Below are 18,097 nucleotides of genomic sequence, written 5' to 3'. Positions count from 1 at the left end.
AGGTGCTGAAAATATGTATGGTTTTTCTGTTTTTGTTCCTGCGTTTTTGTTATTTCACACTGTTTTAAAATCAAATCCTCTCTCCGAAATGGCTCATAACCGTAGTTCCTTCAGCTTCCTTTTGTTTTTGATTGGGATTTAGATGATTTATTGCATGTCACACAGTCACGGGGTCTCTTCACAAAATCCCATGCTCCGTTTGCAGCAGAGGATAAGCTATGAATAATGATGGAACTGGGCATTTTAAAAATGCTAGCCGATGGGGTACCAAGCGTTCAATTTGGAGTCGTTACAAGCTCCTGTATTGATTTCATGCAGTTGTAGATTCGGTGATCATCCCTGTTTTTGCTCCAAGCTACAAACATGTCTGACGAGGTTCTGCTTATGAATAATGTGCAAGGGGGAGATTTAGTTAAAGTGGCAACTGTGAGTTTGGACGCTTGGTATTCTTTTGTTAGGGGAAAGATGACTAGAGTGGTCTTGACAATAGGCCCAATGTTATTGAAGCTTTAATTTGCATAAATTGTCAGTATCCTTGGGTTTTTGTGTTGGTGAGAAGAATGGGGAGAAAGAGGACAATTGCTTGTTGAACATAAAATTTAGACAATGTTTGATGCATGAGTTCCCCTAGGAATATTATGAAAGTAGATAGGAGTAGGTACATGTAATTGGATCGTACATGTATCTTTTTGTCTGCGACAAAGACTTTGTGTTCTTTGTCAAAATAATTAGATTTAAAATAACTTTCCTTCATGACGAATGCAAAAGGAAGATTACAAGTGAATTATGTCCAATTGTGTGTAGTATTTTTGGTTCTTTTATGAAATATTTGTTCCTTGAACTATGCTTGAATGTAAAATGAGTTTCTAAGAAGTATATTTTTAGTTTAAAAGAGAAGATCATACAATTTTTTTTATTCTGCCTTTGGAATGAACCTAGTTCAGAACGTTTTCAAAGATAGAAGGCAAGCTGAGGATCAGGGGAGTGTTTCATGAAACAATAGTGATTTATACTGACTATACTCTGAGCCAATCAGGTGCAAGGATTTTGGTAGCTTATAACAATAGTCAGTGAAGACTCTCTGGCAATATTTTTCATGAAATGCTTCCCAGAAGGTGGACCCTTGGGCCTGTATTCTGAAGTCAGGTTTAATTTAAACTCTGGTTTAAAGTTGTGGTTTAGCTATGGATAGCCAATTTGGGCACAAATCTCTGTTAGTACACATTCAATTTATTAACTCACATGACACTCAAGTAATTCATAACTGCTGGGAGTGATAACTGAAGTATTTTTCTTCATTATGTAAGCAAATGGAAACAATATCATAGACATAAGAAATATACAATATTAACAAAATTTTTTTAGTTTTTGGCTCCCCATATTTCTAGCACAGAGTTAGACCATGTCCTAAGTTAAACCTGACTTTAGAATACGGGCCTTGGTCTCATCTAATGATATCTTCTCGAAGATGGCAACTTGTTACATCAACATGTAGTGCCTGTATGTAGGCCTATGCCATATCATGCCAAGGGCTGTATGCTACAACATCAATTCACTCACACACTTTGGCACTGCTCGAAAAGTCTCCAGCCCTCTTGCAAGCGACTAGATCCTATTTTCACATCATCAGAAGATAGGGGTGTGATAACGAGGCAACATGCCTCAAACACATCCATTACATTCAACTGGTGCATTGAGTTGAGACATGGGATGCCTTCTCACCTACTCGTTCCCTAAAATACCCATTATGAAAACTTGTCGGGGCCTCATAATTATACAGATTAGTATTATATCATCGACTGATTTCTATGATTGATTGCATGGTCAGTCGTAAAATTAAGTCCCATCATCGATCGCTAGGCTTTATGTTACAGTGCTCATGCCTCAAATACTAGATGATTTATTTTGTGAATCCTCACCTTCCTGAATCAGGTAAAGTTCCCATAGTTTATGAGCCAGCAACAAGGTTATAGAATCCCCTGAAGTCAAAGGATGTGCACTATTCTTGCCTTGCATCTAAGTTTTTTGTAATTTGCTTTCCCTCTCCAAAAGTACTTGTGAAAGTTCCAGTGATTTTGTAAAGTACCCACTATATTTTGGGACTTGTTTTTGATACAGGGATACAAAATGTGTGTTTTTTTTTAAACTGGGCCACATTTAAAAAAACTTGTTATCATAACAAATTTGTGATAACGTTGAAGGCTGGTAAAATCATTCAGTTTGATTGGCTGGTAGTAGATGGTGTATTTGTTATTCTCCACAGCTCCCTAAACCAGTTTGTTGTACTGTATGAATAATGTTATTTTTGGTTGAAATATTGAATAAATGAAATGTGAAAAATTAAACGAAGTAAAATTTCCGATCAGTTTATACCTTGGGCCATTTTTCATACAGTTACAAGTTTGATAACTTTGCCATTATGGCAACCAGAATGGTAACAGGACTCAGCAGCCAATCACAATCAAGATTTCCATGGTAATTACAATGATGGCAAAGTGTATGAAAAAGCGCCCCTGGTATTTTCTGTGATTTTGTGGGTGCAAAAGCCCCCATTGTGAGGCATGAATCCCCAAAAGTGCCTGGGATTCAGCAAACCATCTGCTACACAGTAATCAACACTCTACTTACATTGGCATTTCTTTGGAAAAATATTGATTCTTCCTTCCCCTCGTAGCCATTGTTTATCGGATGAAAGGAGAGAAATTCATCATTCTCAAGTTTCACGGAGTAATGTAATTTGTTGTGATTCTTGTCTCGAGTTATCGTAAAGAAAAGAAAAATCACACTGCATGTGCAATTGTCAATTTGCATATGATGCATTAATAACAGCTTACAAGCCTTTTGACACATGCAGGTTTTATATCAAATGCAATTTACACAAAGACGTTCTCGCTTGTATACTTCATCCTTTTTTCATTATATTGTTGCTCGAATGGTGTTTATTCATTTAGTTGTCAGTAATTACATTATCTTTTCCCAAATTTTGTTGCTAATAACTCTGAAATGTAATGCATTTATGTGGGATTGAGAGATGCCTCATTCTAGCCCATTAACCTAATTATTTTTCATCATTAGTGAAATGCATCCCATTCATCCATTGTTTCCTTTCTTGTTTGTCTCTTTCAATATACAGTTACATGCAGTTGGTTGAGGGGCTGCCGACCTACGGAGTTCATTACTACGAAGTGAAAGATAAGCAAGGCATTCCGTGGTGGTTGGGGCTCAGTTTCAAGGGAGTATGCCAGTACGACCAGGTCGATAAAGTCACTCCGAGAAAGGTAGGTTTAGCCTCCAAACCCCGGTGGGTGTTTCATAAAGCTGTTCGTAAGTGAAGAGCGACTTTAAGAATGATTGGTGAACCTTTCTTACTCACTAAATAATCACCAATAAACATTTAACAGTGAATATCATTTACCACAAGAAAGGGTCATCAGTCGTTCTTTACGTGACTCTTTACTTACGAACAGTTTTATGAAATTGCCCCCTGGTGGGTTTTTCACAATGCTGTTCATAATGTTACGCAGGACTTAAAGCACGATTAAAACACGTTCTTAGGTCCCAAAGCAGCTAAATATACATATATTATATTACATCACCATCACATCATTTAATACAAGAAAGGGTCACCAGTCGTGATAAAAAGTCATTTGTAACTTACGAACAGCTTCGTGAAATACCTACCTGGAATCGTGACTTTCAAAGACGCTACATTCAGTCTGGCAAAACCGATTTCAGACCGACAAAAGCTATTACATTATGGTCGGTTTGGAGTCTGTTTTGATAGCATGACAGTAAGCATTTGTTTTGAAACATGAATGTGTTCAGCCAATTTATTTGTTGGTTGTGGAAATAATTTGCAAAAGGCAAACATGAAACATTGAAAAGTATTTTTTGTTTGTATCATGATCCCAGCAAACTATTGTTGACTGTGTCAGCACATCCATGCCCTCTATTTTATGTCCTTCCCTGGTATCAAACCATGTGTTATACTAGTGTTTGATTTGTGTTTCATGTTTGTGATCCCAGTTTGAATTGGTTCAAAGCACCACTTACATCATCAAAACGTTAAATGTATAGAATATTAGGGAATTTGCTTGTGTAATTAATGATACATTCTCTTAGTTTAAAAAAAGTTGATCATGGATGAGCAGATAAACTTTCAATGAAGTTCTCAGGGATCTGTTTTAAATGCATGTTTGAGCTGTAAGTCTAGAAATGAGGACATGCACAATCTTGTTGCATTTCTGGTTGTCGGAACAAGTGGGCGTGTAAATCACAACAGAGCTAGGTGTGGAGCCAACCTGGTTAAAGGAAGGTCCCTGCCAAGCCCAGCGTGTCCCTCCATATCCTGCACGATTCCGGCGCTTCCCTGCTCTTCCTTGCGGGGGAAAGGAAGTATCTCTTTCGGCTCGTGATCTAGGGAAAGGAAGCTTAATATTATTGCAGTATCAAAGGGGATGAATGCAGGAAAACTTCCAGCTTATATAGGGCCCAGATTGAAGATTAAAGGTAGAAGAAAAAGAAAGGCTTAACTTATCATTGGGTGAACATTACAAAATATTGTCTCTCACTTGCGTTGTTTGCTTAATCGAAGACTGTTGCGTGGCTTTGAGTTTCCTTTTGTACAGTCCCTACATATAGTGTACCCATGTATGTATAGAGCAGACATAGGTGGATCAGTGGTAGGGCACCTTCCTCATGAACGGGAAGGGCCATGGTTCTATCCCTTGCAAAATCATACTTTAAGGTGGACAGATATATGCCAGACACCTATTTCCTCATAGACTGCACTCTAAAACTATTCAAAGCTAACTTATATATTAGTAAATGCCATATTGGGTCAAAGAATGTTGAATCTTGAAACTTTATTTCTGCCTGGTTGTTTATTCATCTATTTGCACACAATTATACAACATTATAATAAAATTGCAATGATTAAATGGAATATCCAAATTAGCAAATAAATGTATCTTTTAAATATTCCCAGCCATGTCTTTTTAGCTTCCTTGATATGTCGAATGAAGACTTCATATTATTAGATATCAAGTATTGTGCATCCGTTTAGAGAGTGAAACCTTAAAGAGTGTGGTTTTCATATAATGTCATGAAATGGAAGTATGTACTTAGAATTCAGTTTTGCTTTGCTAGAATAAAGTTCTGTTAATAGGTTTACACTTATTTGTTATGGTGATGTTAATTTCTTGGTTCAAACAGATTTGTTGATAGTGATTTTACTTCTTCAGATACAATTGTTTGTTCTGGTAAAGTGGGATGAGAGATAAAATTATGATTTACATGAAATTAGGTCTATATGTACCGGCCCATGTAAGTGTGTGGTTATAAAATGATACAAAAATGATAATAGAATAATTTATAGAATAGATCACAATCATTCAGGAAAAATCATTATTCTGATTCTTTGTGAATATTGACAATTTGAATTAAGGAGATATTGCGACTTGTTTTACTTTTAATGTTAATTGACCAATTGCTTTCATATTCATGTAGCCTACATGCTTTTCCTGGTTGAATTGTAGTTTTATATTGAATTGACATTTTTGTTATCAAGTGCCAATAATGTTTTATTATATGGTTTCTTAGTAACCAAATCATCTACTTTCTCTCCCTCTCTCTCTCTTTGCTTGTCTCCCTGTATCCCTGTATTTATCTGTGCCTGTCTGCCTGTCTCTCTCTCTCCTTTCTCTCTTTCTAAATTGTATTTCCCCAGATCTTCCAGTGGAGGCAGTTACAGAACATTTACTACAGGGACAGGAAGTTCTCAATAGAAGTCACTGACCCAAGAAGGTAATTCAACAACAAAAGTACTTTATTCCAGCTTTGACAACCCTTGCAAACAGTTTCCCCCATTCCTGTCGTGTTCCAAGCGATTTACAACATGTCCAAACTTCCTCTTATATTTGACACTCATCACATTAATCTACAATCAAGTAATGAGCTGTGTGAACAGCTCTATTTTCTGTGTAGAGTTCTGAACATGGCCTGCTGCACAGTTCGCACTGTTTAGAATTTGTGTCTCAAAGAGTAAATCACAGCATTTTCCTTGATTGTGACTTAAGTATTTTATCCCTCATGCACTAAGGAATTAAACTTTTTGGGAGGTATATGTACTAATTTAACAGTAGTGGAGACTGGATTGTTCACATCATGCAGTACTTTGAGTAGTGGAGTCTGGGTCGTTCACATCATGCATTTACCTCACCTATGTCTGGTACATTGTAGATAGCTTCTTCTTCTTCAAATTTGAGGGTTGGATTTGAAATAAAAATGTGCATTGTGGAAGTTGACCAGACAGACAATGTACTTTGAGATGAAATTTGTAAAACAAAAAAAAGGAGGGGAAATGCATTTCTCGATGCAAGACGGAAAGACAATCCCTTTCCACCCCGATGATAAAGAAAGATGGAAAGCAAATCTATTGACCTCCATTAAATATTCTAAAGGAATTATCTATGAGTACAGAGACAGCTTTCAAGAAAGACTTTTGAGTACAATGACACTTTAAAGGTCAAAATTATTTCATTTCACACTCCGACTATTAAAGTGTAACCATGCAACAATCAGTAGAAACGGGTAAAAACTTTCAAGAGTTTGCCATGAAAGCACTGTACAAAAAACCTTGGCAGACCATTTACAAAGAGTTGCAAATGACTAAATATCTATTGCATCTATTATAGGCCCATGAGTTTTGAATATTAAAGGTGAGAAAGTAATAATTTTACAGTCTCCTAGGATAACCTCCTAATAACTTTCAAATAGGAGTGTACAGACTAGTTAGGACTTGGGAGAGCATTTCATAAGTATGATGGTGATTTTCTATGATCATATCTGATTCCATCTTGTATCACATTGGGTATAATTTATCTAAATTTAGACCACAAATGTTGTCACATACATTTGCATTGGCACTAACGAGAACAGAGAGCACCTTGAAATGGCATGCCCCAATGCATGATCCCCCTTCCTCTCTGTCGACACAGGGCCCTACGCTCCGGCAGATACAAGCAATCTGCCTCACTGCAGTACGAATAATAAACTTTGCATCGTCATGGGCAGGAAGGCATGACGGAATCCAGAATGACCATTCATCTCATACTCTGGCTTTTTTTCTGCAAATCACGCTCTTGCGAAGGCTCTGGATAAGAAGGGTGTAGGAATTCCTCTGCGTATCGAGGTTAATAGATTCTGTCAGGAGCGAGTTTGGCGATTTGTTAGGGTTTGTGATGAAATGGAAATGATGGAGGATATCGGCTTCTGATTTGCTTTCTCTTCGTGTTTGGTTGAGTTTGATGTTGACATATGCTCACCTGTCTTGCTCCAGGGTCAGCAGAAATGCATTTGCTTCATAAGATTATAGAGTTTAGTGGAATAACGTACATCGTTCTTGTGTGTAGTATATACTACAATAAGCTAAGCTGACTTGAATTGTCAAATTAGGGATTCAAAAAATGGGGACATACACTATTCAATAAAAGAAAGTTTGAAAAAAGGAGAAAAGTCTGATGATAAAAAAAATCAATGAATGTGGAAATAGGCACTGTATACATATTTTTCAAAAAGGAATTTACTTTCATAAAGCCCGAATAACTTTTATTCTTGATAGGCTCAGAGATTTACCCCCCCCCCCAAAAAAAAAGACTCACACCAATATATATATGTATATATTTTTGATGAGCCATGTAACTGAAAATAATTGACGTCATATGATTTAATTATGCTCGACATTCCTTGATTGAATCTGCAATCTTTCTGATCGAGATTCTGTAGAAATAATGATTGTATAAATCTTTACATCCTATTTTACTGGAAATGTCACCATCTGTGCCGTTACTGTGTTACTAGCAAATAGACCCATACAAACATGCAAATGACATTGATAAATAATCCCAAGTGGAAAAACTTCTGGATCAAATTATTCTATCGTGCTGAAACTTCAGTGTCTGAGCTGTTTAAGCATCATGTGTAAGCACAAATCTTATCAAGTCATCATTTGTTTTATACAAATCCCCAATAATCATGATATGCCACAGGAGGATGTATAGTTGTTCTTAGGGACTGGAAATTGCGTAAGAGAAGGAATTAACATGCCTTTGACAAGTCAGATGAAGAGAAAGTGTAAAGATTAGATGTAATGCACCACGCCTAACATTCCTACAAGTATCTTGCATTCCAAGACAAGAGATTTACCTCATCGTCTTTCCTGTTCTAAGTACTCTTATTTCTGTCTCTAGATAGTAATCTTCTTTAATGCATACATTTGAACTATTAGTTTCATGGCAATATGTTTCTTTCATGCGTAAGCGATGACCATGCTCTGGTTTTCGATCAAAACATTCCATTAGTTTCAAGATCAGGGGAGTGTTTCATGACAAGTTTTATCAGCGATTTTCACCAACAGATGTTATAAGCTACTGGAAATCCTCTCATTTGATTGGCTGAGAAGAAATAAGTCAGTTGAAATCACTGACAAGGCTTTTCATGAAAAGCTCCCCAGTACATACCTTTGAAATGGAATTATATAGAGAAGGTTGAGTAATGTGTTCAGCAAGGATGTTAACACTTTGCCTTGATGTTGATTGATATGATATAATGACTGCATCTGTAATAATGTCCATTTGGAAGTATTGTTACAAACTCTGAAAGGATATTAGATTATTTCTGAAATCACTGTTTTGATATTTTTTTAAAAATTATTTATTAAAATTCTAATTCAGTTGATCTCCAACCAAAATTATAATACAAATAATTTCATTTATAATTACATTCAATAATACAAATTGATATAAAAGAAATGTACAAACATAAAATATTTTGTAACGATTTTAATTCATATGTTCAATAATTCATGTAGGACTATACTATGCTTTTCCCATTAAGGCCAAGTTGCTCAATTCTCGATATATGATTTCAAGAAAACTGAGGGGAAAGGTGTTTGTTTCACAGCATTTCCTTGTAAAGAGCATATTTCTTTGTGGAAACATATGAGATTTCTTTTGAAAGAGAAGTCACCTTTGCCGGTGACATTGCCCGAAACTTAGCATTTTAATTGGAAACAGATACGGTTCTTGTGAATGAAAATACACTTCCTTCTTGGCCGGGCTTGGAAAGGTTTAGAAAGGTTTAGAATTGCTATTAGGCTAAGATTGCATCAGAGAGTCTTCTTGGCATGTGTTGCCAGTGAATAAATGAATGATTTTGCATGAGTTTGGGTGTAACAGTTATGCCACACTCCATATCAGTTTGTTCTGTACCAGAGGAGTTTATCACATCTCCTTCCATAGGGAATTCACATCGATTGTGTTCAAATCTTGAGATCTCGAATTTGCTTTTGGACACTCAGCAAAGATCCTGACAGCCTAATTACCGAAAGGAAATACATTGCTTGCTGGAATGTGTTGTGTTTAAACTTGGATATCAGATTTGATCAAGGCTAGGATTAAAGGTAATTAATACATTAGGGGCTTCATCAACAAAGGAAATTGAAATTTGATTTGCGATCCAAATTTTGTTGTTGTTGTCCACCATTCAAACTTACATGGTATAGGTATCCATTGTTTACGATTATATGCTGTGCGTCGTGAATTGAAAAATTGTTTTACAATTTGCAAGATAACTTACTCACACAGCACTCAGCAAGTAATCACTTATTCTATTAAAAAAATGCTGGGAGAACAGTGATTTGAATTAAGAGCTGTTGAAATACTTATGTCCACACATGCATATTTTAATCGCAGTTGAAAAATCAATTTCCAAATTCCACGTTTATGCTATATGCGTATGAACACCACTTCTATGGAAAAGCTGAGAATTAATGAAGGCCTTTAATTAAGTTGATAGTCAAACCCCGAGTATGACACATCATGGCTTTCAAGAACCATACTGTAACCTTTAGAATATGGTAGCAGCCCAAGGAATGCAATTGTTTCCTGAGTGTTACAAGGTTTGTCTTGATGACTGATCTGCTACTTCACACGCCATGATCAACCTACCCATGTCTGCCTGGAAGACTATTTTTGTTTGAGCCCGGGTAGCAGCTGTAGTGGTGATCGAGCTCACTTTGCTTGCAGCGTACTCTCCATACAAGTACCACTCATGTTTTTCTTTAATCATGCTCCAGCTCTTAGCCCTGGAATATGATTTGAGCATTCAAGATGATGCATAATTTATTGATCACCATGAGATCCTCAACGGCCAATCAAACCCCCATTTTCCTTCTAGTGTACAATGTATAGTGATGAATTTTTTACCGATACACAAAAATTTTAAGCTTCTTGGATTTTGAGTTTTTGTATTCGATCCTGACTGTTTCTACAGTGTGAAATATTGAACTGTTAGTCATTATGTATCATTAATCTTAAAAATATTTGCTGATTTTCTTTTATTTTACTCTCTTGATCTCTTAATCTCTTGTTCAGAATCCTTTTTCTTTTTTTTTTCTTTTCTACCTGTCTTTCTTCTTTCTGTAATTCATTCTTTGTTTGTGTTTTTTGTTTGTTTTTTTGTTTTTCTTCCTATAGTCTTGGTTGGTCTTTCTTTGTCTCTCTTTAAATAAAAAAATCTTTCTCACTTTCATTCTCTCTCTTTCTATCTCCCATTTTCTCTCTCTCTTTCTTTTTTCATTTTTATCTTTCTCCTTCTGACTTGGATTCTGACTACTGCAGACCTGCCAACCAGTACGTTTTAGCCGTATTTAGTACGTTTTTGCAACCAAAATACGGCAGTACGTTTTTTCTTTTAAAAAAAAAATTTTTGTAAAAAAAATCGTAATTCATTGAGAAAAATCATCTCTATATGTCTCTATTTTATTTCATAAAACGTACACAAATATGGTTATTAGATCAATGTAATTTCAGGTAACTTTTTTTTTTTTTCAATCAGTTTGTAAAAACCAGGGTTTTTCATCTGATCTGCAAGAGCAGTGCGCATTTTAGCTTGCATGCAGCTTGAGCGCCGTGATGGGCGAGTGCGCCAAGCATTTTATTATGAAATACACTTTTTGGGGGGAAAATACAGTTTTTTGTATCACAGAATACAGTTTTTCATTCCCAGAGGTTGGCAGGTCTGCTACTGCAGATTCTTGCTAATATATATTGATGATGTGTGTACTGTGTACATCACATGATTATTCCATTGTAGCCATTTTAGCCATCAGTCCTATTCATAGGATTCTTCCCTTCATTTCCTTGAGAGGAGACTATCCCATGCAGCTGTAGGCTGTAGGCTTGCCGCATCCATCCAGACTGTGTCTGGCACAGTGGCTCATAAATTAACGAGGGCAGGCTTTCCCATCAGTCAGTCACTCAGTCACTCGTTGATGTGCTCGGTGGCCTTCTCCCATTACGTTGCTAGGCATAGTCAGGGGCTGGGCGCGAGCGGCATCGTTAACATTGATGCGGCTTGATTCATCATTCACTACAAAAGCAAGAGCATGCCATGTAATTCATCCCAATTGGTGGAATGAAGGGAACAGTTGTTATGATGTGATAATCAGACCAGACTCGCCGCTTCGCGCTGTCAACAACCGAGTGTGGATATTGAACTGCACAATCGCATTGCTACATCTGTATGATACAATCTATCCTGCTTCTGGATAAATGCTTCTGAATGCAGGCTGGAGCCCCTGTAAGGCTGTATGCAGATCAAAATTCTGCCATCTCCTTATTGGACATTCATATCACAACATCTATATGATACGAGTTATCTTGCTTTCTTGTAGATACTTGAGGATGCAGGCTTAAGCCTCTGTAGTATTCGGATGATAGATCCAAATTCTGCCTCACGTACAGTGAATCATGCCCTGCATGGTTTAGGAATGTATCATCACACATCGTGGTTGTGATGTCTCAGTTCAAATTGTGTCATATCATCAGGACTTGGAACTAGCAACTGTTTTGATTCATCCGGAGTTTATTTGGAGCTTTATCGATTCATTTCCATATTTGGTTTGGAGTGGTCAAATCCTCCCCATGCAGCAAAGCTGATTTTTGGGGGTTTGTGTACCATTGTCAATAAGTGACTGGATTCCTCAATAAAGGATTTATTCTGCTGTATTGTACTTCATACTACTTGTTACAACCCAGAAGGTATATCTATTTTACTTTTAAACATAGGAAAATAATTATTAAACCACTCTCCTACTAAGCTCCTATACATTATGGTCTAATAATTAGGCCTTTTTCCCCAAGATGTACAGCAAGTCTGTCTATTGAAGTTGACCTTCTTAAGGTAGAATAATCACCAAAATCAATGCAATTTTCACACCAGATTGTGCGAAGCATATTTCATTTACCTCTTTCAAGTCAAATTTTGCTAAGTGGAACAGAACTTCATTGTATCTGGGTATTGGTGGTGAGGGGAGAACTTAACCCATCAGGTACCAAATAATTTTCTATAACACGTTCTTTGATCAATGCCCATGACTACTTAACCCCTTTATCAATCTTAGAATCCATTCTAGATTAATATTATTCTATCATTTCCTATGTCTGTTTTCTATTTTGAAGCATTTTTAAATGCTACAGCAACATTACTCAAAACATTATGCAGCATATATATACAGTATATTTTTGTATTTATGTGTAAACATTCTCTTTGCATTTTTGCAAGTAATATTGATAAACAACTTGAGCATTTAATCATAAATTTGGTTGATGGTCATACTTGTGGAATGAATGCTATTCACTACTGAGCAATGCAATTATAAAAATGTGAATTTTTCTACATGTGTATGTTCAATATGAGTTTGGATATCTAATATTTGCATGACATTGATGTCATTGTGTGATACATTATAATCTGTAATTTTTTTGTTACACCGTGTCCTGTCTTTTTTTGCATGACTAAATGTGTGTCTGTTCTTTTATTTTGCTTCCTCAATGATACATATAACCTCTGTATGCCTTGCCTGTGTGTCCTGTGTGATCCTGACACCAAACACCGATTACTAAACCCCAACACCATACTCAACACCCAATTCGACACCTAAACCCAACCTGTGTTGTGTAAATGATAGAGTGGTGCATACGCTGAGCAGTTTCAACCTTTATCGCGACGCGCTGGAAGAACCGGAAGAATGTTTTGACGATCTCTCGGACGCTATTTCTGATCCCACAACTCAGTAAGTCTGTCGACCAATAATTAGCCACTGCAGTGGAATAGAAATACATGTACAGTGTACAACTCCTTGCACCATCTCTGTTTGAACCATTCAAAGATCATTCCAGACTAATGTTCGTTGAAAACCTTGACTAATACACAAATAAATGGAAGAAATTCCTCCAATGGTAACATTTATGCATATTTACAGAAAATAATAAAAGAAGAAAAACACAAAAACCAAATCAGTCACTGTAAAAATCGTCTCTAGCCATGGCATTGCACTTGAATGTAGTGTTGTATAGCTTGATTTACTCATGTATGTCTGATGGATGTATGTCTGATGGATGTAATAATTTTCAGTTTTCAATATACTGTAGTATATATAGCATCATTGTTGGTTTCCCCAAAAGTTGTAAAAGTACATTGTATTGAGTTGAAGATTTGCATGGTCAGTGAATCAGTCAAGTGGCTTGTGCTTCATTTTGATATCATGATATAATTTTACCTTCAGTTATTTTGTTGCAAGTTATATAAAAAGTTTCATTTGTGTGTGTTACAAAAAAAAAGACTGCCAGTGTTTTCTTTAAATATGCATGATCAGATTCGACCATTTGTCGTTGTGAGTTGTTAACGAGTCAGAGATGTGTGTTCTGTGAAATTTAATTAATGAAGCATTTCTGAGGTACATGTTAAATTTTCAGAATTTTTCAATATTTTTCAACAGAGTATCAGTTAGTAGACGGACGTTCGGTGTGAGTAACGCCACAGTCCACGCCTGGTACGGACACCCGACCCTCATTCGTTCTATGTGGACCATGGCGGTCAACCAGCATCAGTTCTACTTAGATCGCAAGCACAACAAGGTATGATCCTTCAAAAGTCAAAACAGAGAAAAATTAGCTTATCTTAAACTATTTAACTCTTTTAAATTGAATAACATGCAATTCAAGCAAACAGTAGATGCAACAATTTTAGTTGTAGGCCACTATTTGTCGGACTGCTATAAGGGTATGAAAACATTTTGCTCATTGTGCAACACCTTTAAGCTGTAGTGAACCCCAAATTTAAAATCCTTTTTTCTTCTCTCCCACTTCGATTTTTTATCTGTATTTTTCGTAGAACTAGTGCTTTAAATGGGTTGTAGATGATAAATTTTTACAAGTTATGTATTGGTTTAGAGCTTTGGATGTGCTTAAAAGATCTTTTGGGTTCTGAGTGGTACAGTGGCATATATGGAATTTTTTTTTTTTTTTTCAGTTTCAGTATACTTTGGCAAGCACTGAATTAACGAAAATAACAATATTCCTAACATCACATGCATAATATACTTATGCTGAACAAGTTTATAATTGCTATATTTGTGTGCTGAGTGTTGTTCTGCTGTTTCTTCGAAAGTGGGAAATGAATAAAATATGACAAGTTCTTGTAGATTGTACTTCTTTCCTCCTTGGGTGTCCCTTGGCAAGGTGCCACATTCGATTCAAGAGGCATGATAGGGGAGCATTTCATGAAAACAAATAATCAGTGATTATCACTGACGATTGTTATAAGCTACTGAAATCCTTGCATCTGATTGGCTGAGAGCTAATAAGTCAGTGAATGTCACAGTCTGAGAGGTAAATAGTCCAGGGAAGGATTTCATGAACAACCAAGAGATTTTCACTGATAAGCTACTGAAGACACTTGCTTCTGATTGGCTTGGAGCAAATTAGTAAATTGAAAATCACCAACCAAACTTTTCATGATGAAACGCTCCCCAGAATTCTAATTAAAGGATTCCTATGTGTTTGTAAACCACAATGCAGGATCGCTATGCGTCCATGCAGCGTAGCTTCACCCAGATCGCCAATGACCTCACCAAGAGTACAAACTCCTTGACGTCTTCTCAAACCTCGGAGGTCAGCAGCGACCCAGGTCAGCCCCAGCAGACACCTGGCAAGACGGTGGACGATGAGTCTTCGGAGATTAACGCCGTCAAAGAGAAGGAGAAGGAAAATAGTAAGCTGGAAATTATGACTGTTTAAAGTTACTGTACTTTGAGATAACTATAGTACTGGGAGTTTGATTCCCCCCCCCCCCCCCTCAAAAAAAATATCCTTTTTGTAGTTTGTATTAATTAAATTGAATATTTTCTTTAATAAAAAATGCAATTGTACACTTATTATTTATGGAATTCACAGGATCTCATGTACATGTCTGTATACTTGTTTGCAAGCCAGACAGTATGAGGCTGTATGTATTCAGTTTCATATCATTTTTTTTTTTACAGCTGTCAGTACTTTAGTTTAACTATTTAAGTAGCAAGAATATTGTAAAGGAATAAGAAATGTTCTCATGAAAGGAACTGATTTTTTATAAGAAATTAATAGAGTATGTTCACATGAGAGAAATTGTATTTCGTTAGTTGATTGAATTCCCAGAATAAAGTAAAATAAATACGAATGCAAGTATGCAAGTATTCAGCTTGAGAATTTAGATACAGTTGAGTGAAGTGAGGGATTCAAACTCTTGTGTCTCGGCTATGCATGCTATAAACAGTCCCAAGTATCACTTTCATATCTGGGTATTGGTGGTGAGATGAGAACAAGTATACCATTGATTGGAAAAGATGGAGGAATCTCAGTGATTTTAAACAGACTGTTAATTTGGAGAAGGGGGAAGCAGAAGTACAGGAAAAGGTCAGGGAGTTACTCGTGGGAGTTAATAATAAGCTTGATGAGCTGTTTACCTAAAAATATATGCTGATTTAACATATGTAGCTTCTTTTGATGTATCCCTTGGCATTAGGGATCATTTCCTGGGGCATGTTTCATAAAACTTGTGATAATAAAAAAAAAAAGATTTGCAGTAACAGTTAAAAACTACTGAAAAAAATTCAGTTTGATTGGCTGATAGTAAATTTGTTATGGAAATGGTGCATTTGTTATTATAACAAATCTTTGTGAAACAGGGCCCAGGGCTCTGTAACACAAAGGTTTGCATTCAATTGCTAAATGGAAATGGCCAATCAGGATCATTGTTGCATGTGCATTTTGTTCAAATCATCAACCAGGAACCAATGAGAATTGTCCTCTCATATTTGCAATCTATTGCAAGCCTTTGTGTGACAGGGCCCTGAAACTTTTAAGGTGTAGTTGTAAAAATGTCTCAATAATGTGGTACTGTAGATTTTATTTACATTTCAGTTGTGCTTGTAATTGCCAGTTTGATAGTAATGGTGATGACAGTGACAGTTTTGATGATGATATTAATGGTGACCACTGTAGCGACGGTAAAGTTGATGATGGTGATGATTATTATGATAGTGGGGATGATGATGCTATTGATGATGATGATGATGATGATGATGATGGTGATGATGATGACCATGATGATGATGATGTTATTGATGATGATAATGGTGATGATGATGATGGTGATGATGATGACCATGATGATGGTGATGATGCTATTGATGATGATGATGATGATTATAATGGTGATAATGATCATGCTGATGATGATGATGATGCTATTGATGATGATGATGATGGTGGTGATGATGATGATGCTTCTTTGAAGCCATTGATTTTAAAAGCAATACGTTGGTAATATCAGTATTATCATTCATTGCAGAATCAAAGTAAATAATGTTTCAACAAATTTAGTGATGACCAGCATAGATTGTGTACTTCAAAGAGGAAATTCCAAGTGCCTAGGTTGTGTATCACATGACCTTTCAAGAAAAGAAAGAAAACATAGCATAGCATAATTTCTTAATGCTGCTTTGATGTTTATACTCTGGTGCTTGTATAATTTATGAAAACAAATGTTTATATCCATGTTAGACCAGCTGATGCAGTGTCGGGAAGTGCTTGTACATACTTGTAATGTCTTATAATGGTTAGGTATTGACTCATTGCTATTACGTGCATCAAACTAGGGTATGGTGTGGTTAAGGGGTCTGCGGTAGGAACATGATATAGATGTTGTGTGACCTATACCCAGCGGTGTAGTAGAAAGGGTATCTGGTTATATTTATGTCTGGTTATGAATTGGTGCATTTGAAAGATGTGGGAGATATGAATTGAATAACAAAGCATGCATGGAATATCATGTAGCATATCATTTCCTCTATGATGTCAGGGAATAATTTTCCTGGTATCGTATTGCAATTTGCTCCACATTTTTTAAAAGACTGCTACACAATTTTTTACATCTAGGTGTGTACAGAACATAATGGAAAGCTTTTCTCTTACCACCAGAAATGTGAATCAAAATTAAGAAGTAAATTTATTCCCAGAATGTTCTATGAAATATTTGTATTTTCCCTATGCATACACTCTGTGTGTGCTGAAGTGAAATATTATTGAGGAAATTATAAGTGTTTAAAGGGTAAGTGCAAACTCAAAATACACTTTATTTAAAAAAAATTATGGTGAAAAGGTAATAAAATAATAAACTATCAGGGTGGATTTTCCTTTAAATAATACACAAAACTCATCTCTCTCATTGTGAAGTTCATCAAATCCATAGTGCCATTTCATAAAGATGTGCATATTAAAGTAACATATGATTTTATGCATAACTTGTAACCCTTTCTTGTGCTAAAGTATAGCTGACCTAGCATTATGTTCCTGATTTGTGTAATGTGGTGCATAGCGTTATGAAACACCACCCAACCCTGAACTCATTTAAGTCATTCAAATTTCTTATCATAATCTCTTCCTTTCCGATTTCCCCTCAGCCTCCAGAGAGCTGTTAGCCATAGAGGGAGAGGCAGCCAAGAAGGAGATTGTGGTGGCGCTAAAGGCAAGAAAATCCGTTCTGGAAGACAGGCTTCGAGAGAAACTGGAGGAACTCAAGAAGATATGCGTCAATGAAGCAGTAAGTCCTATAGACCATTTTGCAATTGCATTCTGCACATGAAAAGTAAATGGTCATTCAAGATAATCTATCAAGGTGGTTTTCAAATTCACTGACATAAGTATTTGTGATTTCT

The 18,097-nt window shown here is 36.2% G+C and overlaps 1 protein-coding gene across 7 annotated transcripts in view; it reads left to right on the top strand.

Annotated features, from left to right (window-relative positions):
- Positions 1 to 3,137: 3,137 nt before the first annotated feature.
- Positions 3,138 to 18,097, top strand: part of LOC129257528 (FERM domain-containing protein 4A-like) — a 33,663-nt gene continuing 18,703 nt past the window's right edge. For all 7 annotated transcript variants that reach the window (XR_010293015.1, XR_010293014.1, XR_010293016.1 and 4 more), the window contains exons 1-6: positions 3,138 to 3,278; positions 5,729 to 5,805; positions 13,031 to 13,135; positions 13,841 to 13,979; positions 14,922 to 15,114; positions 17,843 to 17,982. Coding sequence is in view for 4 of the 7 variants with exons in the window: in XM_054895876.2 (XP_054751851.2) it covers positions 3,138 to 3,278; positions 5,729 to 5,805; positions 13,031 to 13,135; positions 13,841 to 13,979; positions 14,922 to 15,114; positions 17,843 to 17,982 (795 nt within the window). In the remaining 3 variants the exon portion in view is untranslated. The remainder of the gene's footprint in view (positions 3,279 to 5,728; positions 5,806 to 13,030; positions 13,136 to 13,840; positions 13,980 to 14,921; positions 15,115 to 17,842; positions 17,983 to 18,097) is intronic.

The sequence above is a fragment of the Lytechinus pictus genome, chromosome 3 (assembly GCF_037042905.1).
Source record: "Lytechinus pictus isolate F3 Inbred chromosome 3, Lp3.0, whole genome shotgun sequence".
NCBI classification, from domain to species: domain Eukaryota; kingdom Metazoa; phylum Echinodermata; class Echinoidea; order Temnopleuroida; family Toxopneustidae; genus Lytechinus; species Lytechinus pictus.
The sequence above is the reverse complement of the archived record's forward strand: the minus strand, read 5'-3'. Positions and strand labels throughout refer to the sequence as shown.